Raw genomic sequence first — 12,186 nt, forward strand, 5'->3', positions numbered from 1 at the left:
TTAAAAAAAAAAAAAAAAAAAAACTGTCACAGAACCGTAGAAATTATAGAAATAGGCAATTCTACTAAGCTGCCAAACCCCATTTTCTAGTCTCATAAATGTCCAGAATGTTGTAGAAACTTAAATTTTGGTGCCACATTTAATTAGTGTGTGATGCTGTTTTATGGTACAGTTGGCTTTTAATACATGGTTCATATCTTTCAATTTTTAAAAATATTGATGGATACAAATAGTACTACATCCATCTCCTTTTTTGAAAAACAAATTTTATGTATTCTGAAACATTTTGTTGTTCAGGAGTTAAAGAGTGGCAGAGGTACAATTCAGCATGAAAGCTAATTATTATTTATGAAGATATTGTAAGTGAATGTTTTATCTAACACTTATTAATGATAATACTTGAATTGTTTCTTTATCAGTCTCTGCCAAGAATTTTCTACTTGATAAAAGCAAAAACTTAATGGTGTTTATATATTATACCAATTTTATACCTTAATTTTAAAACTTGGAAAAATCCTATATCTTTATCTTTAAATGTACAGAATACTTATTCTTTTGTGGAGAGATGTTGAAAATTGGCATTGGGTAGACTATTTGTTCAATCTTTAAATTAATTGTTAGACAAGCTAAAAATTGTACTTTAATAACAATTTCACATACTGTACTTAAGTCAATTATTTTAAACTTGATTTATTCCTTTGTGATGTGTCATGAACATTTTGGTTTTACTTCCAGTTATAGTTGAAAAAATTAAGACAGACACCTATGGTGTGATTTAGGATAACTCAACCATTTATAGCAGTGGAATTTCAAGACTTATTTTACATTAGTGCCAACTAGAACAGATGATTCATAAGATTTCTTCAAGGTATCAAAAACATAGTAAAATAAGGAAGTTTAATTTTGTTCCAACAAGTATGTTTCTATAATTTGAAACAAAAAGTAGCTAAGTCCTTCTTTAGGAAATAAAGTTACTGAATTTTTGACTTCCCATATTAATTTTAATTTTCACTCTTATTGAAATTGTAATATGTTAAAAGTACTTGATATTTTAATGCATTGACTGGTTTTGAACTTGTGATAATTTGATGAGGTGATAATTTGATAATCATTCTAAAATGATTAGAAAACTCAAGATTATTTCTTACTGATTTTCTAAATTGGGTAGAAATTTTAAGAAATTAGGAATATCTTCATTTTTTTCTTACATGAAAAGAATTACAGATTGGGGATAATTCTATCATATCTTAAGAATTTATAATTCTAGTAAGTATGATACATTTATTAAGGGAAAAGAAACCCTAAATACTAATAAGTAATGATGAAATGCAGCATCTTAGAATGAATAGCAACTATACACATTGTTTAAAAAATTAATATAATTTGATGTAAAGTTTAATAGATGGAAGTCTTGCTGAATTTTATTAGCTAAGAAGTTGTAAAACAAATCTTTTTAAATTTGAGAAAAGAAAGGAAAAAAACTCTGAGAGTTATCACAAAGATATTCTGGTTACAATTGCTAAGATGAGACAGGAAGAGAGACATATTTTATTATTATCTAGACATTTATTGGTCAGGTTAACATTTCAACATTTGATGGAAAAGTATCTTATAGTAGAAGGAAATTGGAACCCATATTTGTTCTTTAGGTGAAGAAAATACATTGGAAAATTACAAGCAAAATAAAGAATGTCATCAGTAATCCATGTATTATGCTTTTGTTTTTCTTCAGTGAAAGATATAGGAATCAAGATAAGTATTTGCTGAAATTAATAATCATTCTTAGTTTTTTCCTGATGGATCGAAGTTCTATAGATTTGTATAAATACCTAGTCATTTAATTAGGACAATTCAGGATTTTTTGTTTGTTTGTTTTCTAAGTAAACATATAGCTGATTTATTCCCCCTTCTTCTTTTTTTTTTTTTAAAGGAATCTAGGTAAAAATGGCCTGTCTAATAGTAGCATTTTGTTGGATAAATGTCCTCCTCCAAGACCACCATCTTCACCATACCCTCCCTTGCCAAAGGACAAGTTGAATCCACCTACACCTAGTATTTATGTAAGTCTGAATTAACTGACTAGAAATCAATCAAACCAGTATTTGCACCTACCTGTTTTTCATAAAATCTTTGTTTAAGTCAACATGGATGCCCTTTAGAAAGTGTTAGAATTATTGGTAACAGTGTGAATATCCAGGCAAGGGGGAGATGTATTGAAAAGGCTTTTGCAATAACATTTTATAAATGCCTTCTTAGTTATTAACTATCATTGTATTAGAATGTGAAAAATATTTTTACTGCTTTGATTTTTGAGCTATATTAGGCAAAAGCTAGCTAAATGTATGGACTTTTTTTGAGTAAATTGGGTTTTATATCTGCATTCTACTAGTTGTGTGGACCTTAATGTTCATTTTGTTTTATACATCTACCAAAAGAAAAAGGATATTATCTACTGCAAAAAAAAGTGTTTTGATAACCAAATATGTGATAATAGATGTATATACTAACCTACTAAAAAGCTTAGTAGGTTATTTGAAATGTTTAAAACTGGATATTAGGCCTGGGGTTGTGGCTCAGTGGTAGATCGTTTGCCTAGCATGCGTGAGGCACTGGGTTTGACCCCCAGCACCACATAAGAAACTAAATAAACAAAGGTATTGTGTCCATCTACAACTAAAAATATTTTTAAAAACTGGATATTAGGTTTACTTTATAGAAATCTGGGTAAATAATACAGGAAGATTATTAGAGTGAAATCTAAGCAATTCCTCTTTTATGTTTGTTTCTAAATAGATCCTGCTGTTGCATTTCCTTCCATCTTCAAACTTCAACCTCAAATGAAAAACATTTTTAAAGTACATATAAAGTTAGGATAATGTACTTAGAATTAACTTGCATATATAAATGATACTTGAGTTTTAGAAATTTGGCCCTTTTGCTCTGTGGAGGCCAGTTAGTAGTAATCTTTCCTCCAATGAGTAGTTATTAATCCCTTTTTTCTGAAGGGAAGTAGTGGGATGGATGTGTAATAAAACGTTTTTAACTGAGGTGCAAGGGGAAAAATGCACAATTGAAATCTATCTTATGGGTCTTCTTTAGCCTACTTCACTTTGAGAATATATTTTTAAAATATTTTGATTTTCTTTATTCCCCTACTTTCTTTTGATTTTTTTTTTAAAGCACATAGCATGAAATTTACCATTTTAACCATTTCTGGATGTACAGTTATTCAGATTTAAGCATGTTCACATCATTGTGCAACCCATTTCTGGCACATTTACATCTTGCTGAACTGAAAATCTACTCATTAAACAAAACCTCTTTTCCCCACTCTTCTCAGTCCCTGTCAACCTCTATTTCACTTTGTGCTTCTATGAATTTGACCACTTTATATGCCTCATGTAAGTGGAATCATAGAATATTAGTCTTTTTATGACTGGCTTATTTCACTTAGCATAATGTCCTCTGGGTTTATTCATAACATGTGATCCTTTTTAAGACTGAATAATACTTAACACACCTTGATTTTGATGTTTATGTTTTATTTCTCCCACATTTTTCTTTCAAGATATAGCAAATGAGAAATGTATGTGGTTACTATCTAATTAAAACTAGAATCAAGAGACATAATGATAAAATCCTGTAAAATAGAAATATCAACACATATGATACATTATTTTAATCTCATTAAATAACAAGTATGAATTTGGGACATATCATTTCAATAAAAACTGTTTTCCTGAGATCTAACCACGTGTTTTAATTTTGCAGTTGGAAAATAAACGTGATGCTTTCTTTCCTCCATTACATCAATTTTGTACAAATCCAAACAACCCTGTTACAGTAATACGTGGCCTTGCTGGAGCTCTTAAGTTAGGTAAGCTTTAAATAAAAAAGAAAAATGTTTGTATGATTTATTTTTTACTTTTATCTTCTAAAACACTGGTAGATAACTTTTGTTTTATTTTTCCATTTTTAAAAATATTTTCATTTTAACATTTGCTTGTCTCAGAGAAATGGAAAAAATCTATCACATTTTTCATTCATTATTTGAATTTGTGATAGTGATATTGGTTACTGGTAATTTTGTGGTAGTTTTTAAATTAGCTTTTATTTTGGTTTAATTATATAATTGTGACTTAGGTTAACTCATAGAAGAAATTTTGAATATAAAAAGTGGGTGAGATTTAATGTTACTGATATGTACTATAGCCCATAAGTATTTCCCATCAGCAGAAATTATATAAGTGAAACTTTGATCTTTGGACACTTGTCTGTTGGGATGGCATGACAGTTAAGACTAGGGCTTCACTGTATGATTCTGCAAACTTGATACCTAGCTTAGAGTATATATAGAGCCTAGTTAGTTTTTAGGGGAACCAGGTGCTGTACTATAATTTATCTTTTTCTTTAAAAAGGAGGTGCAACTTTAAAACATTATTCTAAATATAGATTTTATTTACTAATTATTTTTATTTGTTTATAAAGACCTGGGACTTTTTTCTACTAAAACTTTGGTGGAAGCTAACAATGAACATATGGTAGAAGTGAGGACACAGTTGTTGCAACCAGCAGATGAAAACTGGGATCCCACTGGAACAAAGAAAATCTGGCATTGTGAAAGTAATAGATCTCATACTACAATTGCTAAATATGCACAATACCAAGCTTCTTCATTCCAAGAATCATTGAGAGTAAGTATTTTCTTCCTGAAGATTATTTTAGACTTTTAAAACTTATTTTATTTTGGCGTTTTGAAAGGACACATTATTTTTATAAGCATTTCATTATTTTGTATTATATAAAATACCTTGTAATTTCTATGCAGTTTGCTCTTAATTAAGTCTAATCAATCCTATGGGCAAAGTGTAGTAAATATCATTGAGGAGAAATAGAATGACTGTCTAGCCAAAAAGATCCTTCATTTCTGGGATATTTCTATTTAGAGCAGTATAATTCTTTGTTTGGGGGGTTGTTCTTTGTGTTGTAGGATATCTAGTAGTATTCTTGGACTCTAAAGTATCTCCAGACATACCACATACTCCTAGAGGGCAAAATTGTCCCTGGTTGAGAACCAGTAATTTATCAAGTAAATAAAGCAAGGCTCAAGTATGCTTTATGCTTGCAAAATTCCTAGTCTTATATCTCATCATTTTTTTTTTCTGCCTTACTAATATTATCTGATAGACAACTCTCAGAAGCTTAGTAGTTTGGCTACCAATCTTAGCCCATAAGAGAAAGCTAAAGGTGAGGTAGAAATTTAGAGGAATTATTTCAAAAGATATGGAGAATTATAAAATTTGAAAAATAAATAGAATTATTATTAAAAGACCTATATAAAACTTCTAGCACTAAAGCATTTTTAAAATCCTCTAGTAGTATAAGGAGAACTTTGTGAATTCTCCCACAAAGTAAACATAAAACACCCACAGAAATGAGTTTATTAAAGATATTAACTGAAATACTTGTCTGTGCTAAGTTGTTTCTTCTTCACATGTCCTATAGCTGATGCTTAATATGTGACTGAAAGTGTTTAATATGTAATTCATTAAATTTGTTTGTCTATTAAGAATTGTACCCTGAGTTCACGTTTTTCAGTCAAGGCAGCATTTTACCTATAAATTATGTATTTGTGTTCCTTTCCCACTGCTGTTCCCTATATGCTACCAAAAGGGGGGGAAAAACAAATTCATCTAGTAAAAATCTGTTCTGCAACTTCCATGAGTTACACTGAATGCATTGTCCATATCCATCTCCATAGTGAACATTGTTAAGATGCTTCAACTACTTAGTAATATTTTGGTCAGGATAGACCAAAAAATTAAGCATTGTTCAAAGAATATCCAAGGAAGATTTGGACAAAGAGTTAAAAAAGCAAAGATAATAAGAGGCAGAATATTTAAATGGGAAAAGACCTATAACCAAAGGAAGGATGGTCTTTATTTGCTTTGAGGCATGGAGTAGAATATATGAAAATTTTACAAATGTTCAGAAATTATACATTTAAAGGGAAGGAAGACACAGTGTTAGTAAGCATTACTAACTCATAGATCATGGAACAGTGTTTAAAAGATACCACATTTGTGACACAAGAATTATAAATGAAAGTATATTTGCATTGAGAAGCGCTATATTTTTCAGCACTTAATTTCCATACTGATTTTGTAAATGTTTTGTCATTTATGTATAATCCATTGTGTAATAAAGATTTAACCCAGGAACAACTTCTTCCATTTGTCCATAATCAAGAGTAGAAACCATCTTACCCTCTGTTCTTATGCATATATGGCTATGTACTTGTGCACATGTCTGTGGGAGCTTTGAACATTTATCATCAAGGTTGAGACTTATCAGGCCTCTCCACTTAAGTTTTCTCTCCTCTTGAAAATGGAGCAAATATGAGAATCTATAATGTAACTTTGTACCTGGTGGAAGAAGTTGGATACCATGCCAAGTAGATTTGAATTTTCTTGGGTCTCTCTTTAAATTATTATCTTATTTCTTTGAAGAAATTTTATGTGTAAGATGCCTATAGAAACTTAGTTTCAGAACATAGATAATACCATTCAATCCAGATGTGAAGTTTTTTTAGTTGAATGATGAAAATGATAGCCAGTTGTGGAATACTAAGGTAGAATACTTTTCTTCTTATAGGAAGAAAATGAGAAAAGAAGTCACCATAAAGACCACTCAGATAGTGAATCTACATCTTCAGATAAGTAAGTCATTTTTAATGTTCACCTCATATTTCTTTTACAAGGCATGTTTTTAATATTGTCTCTCTCTTCTTAAGTTCTGGGAGGAGAAGAAAAGGACCCTTTAAGACCATAAAGTTCGGGACCAACATTGACCTGTCTGATGACAAAAAGTAAGTCCTCATGGTAATATTTCTCTGAACTGATGCAAAGAAGTAGCCTTCTGAAGATGAAGATAGTCTGTAGCTTCCTTTTTTTTTTAAGAGAGAATTTTTTTTTTTTAAATATTTATTTTTTAGTTTTCGGTGGACAGAGCATCTTTATTTTTATGTGATGCTAAGGATCGAACCCAGTGCCCCGCGCATGCCAGGCAAGCGCGCTACCGCTTGAGTCACATCCCCAGCCCTACAGCTTCCTTTTGTATTTCATTCCTTGTCAGTTTTTTAAAGTTGTTATATGAGAGAATAAGGTAAAAAATGATTTTTTTTTTGCTAGACTTTATTATTATTTTTTTACTTAAAACCCTGGTACAGTTTTTACAATAAGACCCTGACTTGATGCTAATTACAGAATTATAAAATCACATTTATTAATTATATGAAATAGAATTATGGAGCTGGGGTTGTGGCTCAGTGGTAGAGCACTTGTCTGGAACGTGTGAGGTACTGGGTTTGATTCTCAGCACCATGTAAAAAAATAAAAATAATTTTAAAAAAAGAATTATAAAAATACGTATTAATGAAATAAGATTCTACAACACAACTATAAAAAATAGAAAATGAATTTCTTTTCACTCATTTACTTGGTCCATAGTTTTTATGCTTCTTTTCATAGGAATTTCTCTTTGAAAAAAATTTAAAAATTTAAGCATTTTCTATGCAAAAGTAAAATACTTACATATTTAATTATAACTCTTGATCTATTTTATTGCAGGTGGAAGTTGCAGCTACATGAGCTGACTAAACTTCCTGCTTTTGTGCGTGTCGTATCAGCAGGAAATCTTTTAAGCCACGTTGGTCATACCATACTGGGCATGAACACAGTTCAGTTGTACATGAAAGTTCCAGGAAGCAGAACACCAGGTAATTTTTATGAAGTAACATATCATTGAAAAGCATAATAAATAAAATATGAAATATGCATAGAGAACCAGTATCTTTCCATTTAAAATGAATAAAACTGAAAGGATTTTTCTTATTATAAGATTAGACTCTTTAATGGGGCTTAGATTATCATTTCTTCTTGGAATACCTTTTAAAATATAATAGCTAAGAGAGCGCTGTGGCCCTCGCCTTTAATCCCAGAATCTTGGGATGCCTAGGTAGGAGGACTGCAAGTTCAAAGCCAGCCTCGGCAACTTATGGAGGCACTTAGCAACTCAGTGAGACCCTGTCTTTAAATAAAATATTTAAAAAGGGCTGGGGATGTGGTTCAGTGGTTAGACACCCCTGGGTTCAATCCTCAGCACCAAAATAAATAAATAAATAAATAAATAAATAAATAAATAAATGTATGTGTGTGTGTGTGTGTGTGTGTATAATAGCTCAATAATAATGATTTGACTTTTAAAGGGGCATTGGAGCACCACTGGGAAAATAAACCTCTGTGGCCTAAAGACTCTGTTGTTGATTCCATCTGTTGCAGAGAATTACAGTACAGTGTTTTTCTGAACTTTTTTAAAACCACAATCATAAGAAATATATGTTTTCTGTCATGACCTAGTACATATGTATGTATACAGAACCATTTCATTGAACAGTACATTTTCTAAATTATTCCATTGTATTTAATTTTAAAAAGAAAGTGGAGGTTTCAGTCCTCTTATTGGATTGTCTGGACTTTGCCACTAACTAGACTTGTTGCTTTTGGCAAGTCACATCCCTTCTCTGGGTCTTTCTCTTTGTCGAATAAATTACCTTGTTTTTAGCCTTCAAATTTCTGTCCAACGCTAATGTGTCTCTTCTTTGACATGAAATTTCACAAATTTCACAAAGTGATGTTTGAAATATTTAATGGTTGCTGCAACCCTGGCAATAACGCTAGTTATTAATCTGGTTATTATCAGTTAGAGATAACTGATAATAACTAGTCAGCTATGTCAGTGTATTCAAGCTGCATGTTTCTCTCAGTGCTTCAGTTTTCTACTTGAAGCAGACATGGTTTAAAAAGCAGACTTCTTGTCACCTTCTTAATGAATAAGAGTTTGAGAATCATTTCACAATAGGGTTGTGATACTTCTGGTTAACACAGGTCAGTGATTCTCAGTCCTGGCTGCTCATTTGAATCTCCTGATAAGCTTTGTAAAGATATATAATTGATCTCTGGGGATTGAGACGCAAGTATTATTAAATAAACAGAAATATGTTCCCCAGAGGTTTTTAGTGTACAGCCAAAATTAGAACCATTGGTTGTAGTTTTTATTCTGAGTCCATTTAAAGCTCAGTTCTATGATGTTTTATCCATAGTTGAAGAAGAAAGAATTCTGGAATAAATAGTGAAAGAACTATGTTCTGCTCCACACTGTGTCATTACACACTAGTATAAGTACTGGGCAAACCATTTGAACTCAATAGTTAAGTTTTCTTACATATTTGTTATCACATTGGTTCTTAATTATTAAGGTTCATTTCAGTTGAAAACTTCTCCCATCCAATTTAAATTGTTTGGGGCAAATAACATTATCCTCCAGTCAAAAAGAATCCCTTTTTCATTACAAATATAATGGAAAAGAGTACTTCTTTGTAAAAAAAAAAAAACAAAAAAACCCAAGACTGTTCTTGGGTTTTTGTTTGTTTGGTTAATTCTCCAAAATTATCCTGTCTAATATTAAACAATTAATAATTATCTGAAGAATTCCTTTAGTATAGTAGTTTCCAGTAAAAATATAATACAAGTCACACATAATTTAAAATTTTTTGGTAGTTATGTTAAGGTTAAAAAAAAAAGGTGAAATTTATTTTGACTTGTTATAGCCAAAATATTTCAACATGTAACCAATATAAAATTACAGAGATTTTTCACATACCAAGTCTTTCAAATGTAGTGTGTACTATGGAATTACTGCACCATTTCAACTTATATTTCAAGTAGTAATCAGACAATGCAGTCTTAAAGGAAATTTTGTATAATTTGTTCAGTTCAATTTAGAAAGCATTATTTTGAGTATTTTGTTAATGGGAGGTATATACTCCCTCTCAACACCCTCCACCTCCATCCTCACCCCCCCACACACACCTAGATTTACATAGGTAAATATAAGTGGTACCTGTTTTAATGGATTTAACAATCAGACATGTATGTTCTAAATCAGAGAAATGCTCTCAGGCTCTATCCTAAGATTTTGTTTAGATAGTGGGGCCCCAGCATTTATAATTTTAATTAGAGCTACATTTTATTAGTGTCCATGCCATTGGCACTTTGAACCACCTACCTAGTAGTAGTAGGTGACAGCTGTAAGTACTGAGAAACATTGAACTGCTTTCCCTGTTAGAATTCTGAGGTATGCAAAACACCTAGAATCTCCTTTAAGTTAGTCCTTTGGGGAAACCCCAGTCCAGTCAAAATGGACATATATAATTTCTTGGGAACAAAATCCACTCTACTTCTTCTAGAACCATGGACTCTGACACCAGGAACTCAGACTTTGTCTTTAAGTACACCACTCTACCAGTGATGGGGGTGGGGCCAGGTTAAGTTAAAGTGCCACAAAAGAATATCTACCAGGTTTAAGTAACCTTTCCTCCTGTTCAAGCATTTTATTGGTTTATGTTAATCTGACTATCTTACCAAGTTCTGGCAAAGTTGTTTTAACAATTTTCATTGGAATTTTGGTGTTTCTGGAGAGGGACAGATATGCAGAGTCCCCACTTTGCTATTTTTACGGATGTCAATCCTTGGAGCAGCTACATTTTGAAAACCAGGCTTCTTGTTCCTTTTCTAATGTCCTAATACTGCTCATAAGAAATGGGAATTACAAAAAACTAAATGCCGAATGTTTGCTTTGACACAAGGAGGCTGATTCATAGTGGGATAGGGAGCGGGAGCATGGGAGGAATAGCCGAACTCTAGATAGGGCAGAGGAGTTGGAGGGGAAGGGAGGGGGCATGGGGTTATTAATGATGGTGGAATGTGATGATCATTATTATCCAAAGTACATGAATTGGTGTGAATATATTATGTATACAACCAGAGATATGAAAAATTGTGCTCTATATGTGTAATAAGAATTGTAATGCATTGCGCTGTCATATAAAAAAAAGAAATGGGGATTAGTTCACAAGGAAAAAATGATATAAATATATATAATAGCTAGTATTTATTGCTTACTTTAATTTAGGCACTATTCTAAGCAATTGTTATTTCATTGATCTTCAAAACAACTCAGTGATTTTACAGTAGTTGTTATTATATACTCTTACATAAAAGGAAACTTAGTTAGAAAGGCTTAACATCTTGCCCAAGTTCATGTAATTACTAAACCAAGGAGCCTGACTCCAAGAGCCTAAGCTGATAACTTCAATTTGTACTGTACTGCCTTCCATATTACTGAATGAGTTAGGAGTTGACCAGATTCAGTTCTGAAGTCAGACTTGACTCAAAAGTGCTATACCATAAAGAATTAAATATCTCTAGAACATTATCTGTCAAACATTTCTAATATTTCATTTCTAAAGACAAATTTTCCATAGAATTTATAGTGTGCTGATTTTTTATTTTCCCATTTTAGGGCATCAAGAAAATAACAACTTCTGTTCGGTTAACATAAACATTGGCCCAGGTGACTGTGAATGGTTTGTTGTTCCTGAAGGATACTGGGGTGTTCTGAATGACTTCTGTGAAAAGTAGGTTTCTAAGCTAAATTTTCTTTAAATATGATTATTAGAAAACAGTAATTGTAAAGGACAACTTACCAAATTGGATCCTAGTGGATATATAGCTAGTTTTTACTTATTGTTCAACAGAAAGTTCATTTTAAATGATTTGTTTCAAGACCTATTATTTGATACTATTGGAAATATTTAAAATGCCATGAAGCCACTCCATGCAATAGTAACAGTCATGAATTTAGAGGATATAAAGATTGAGTTATTATTTTAATTTTAAACTGATACATAAATACTTGTTCATTTGAAAGGTGTGTATTCCAAGGGAAACACTGTTTTATTATAAATGGTTTAAGAAGGTAGAAGGAACTTTGTAATAACTCAAGCTTAAACATACTAATCTTTGCCTTATCATCATGATATGAGTTCTTATTAAAACCAGCAACTTTTCCTATAAAGAAATTTTACAGAATTTAATTAACTGCTTCAGATTGTTTTACCTAATGAAAGAATGTGCACAATGAGAATTGTTCCCTTTCTCATGATCCTAGAAATAGCCTTCATTTATTTGTGTCTGTGTTAAAGAATATTTTGAAAAAAAAAAATTTTATCGGTTTAATTATTTCTGTAGCTAAACTTTATTTTTTTTCCTAGAAAAGCACTTATTG

The 12,186-nt window shown here is 31.4% G+C and overlaps 1 protein-coding gene across 6 annotated transcripts in view; it reads left to right on the top strand.

The window, feature by feature from the left end:
• The window catches only part of Kdm6a (lysine demethylase 6A), a 96,398-nt gene that overhangs the window by 62,680 nt on the left and 21,532 nt on the right, over positions 1 to 12,186 (top strand). For all 6 annotated transcript variants that reach the window (XM_015488122.2, XM_015488125.2, XM_015488124.2 and 3 more), the window contains 7 exons: positions 1,931 to 2,060; positions 3,772 to 3,877; positions 4,489 to 4,694; positions 6,655 to 6,719; positions 6,794 to 6,868; positions 7,629 to 7,777; positions 11,422 to 11,536. In XM_015488122.2, the coding sequence (XP_015343608.1) occupies positions 1,931 to 2,060; positions 3,772 to 3,877; positions 4,489 to 4,694; positions 6,655 to 6,719; positions 6,794 to 6,868; positions 7,629 to 7,777; positions 11,422 to 11,536 (846 nt within the window). The remainder of the gene's footprint in view (positions 1 to 1,930; positions 2,061 to 3,771; positions 3,878 to 4,488; positions 4,695 to 6,654; positions 6,720 to 6,793; positions 6,869 to 7,628; positions 7,778 to 11,421; positions 11,537 to 12,186) is intronic.

Source organism: Marmota marmota, unplaced genomic scaffold (assembly GCF_001458135.2).
Source record: "Marmota marmota marmota unplaced genomic scaffold, marMar, whole genome shotgun sequence".
Classification (NCBI taxonomy): Eukaryota; Metazoa; Chordata; class Mammalia; order Rodentia; family Sciuridae; genus Marmota; species Marmota marmota.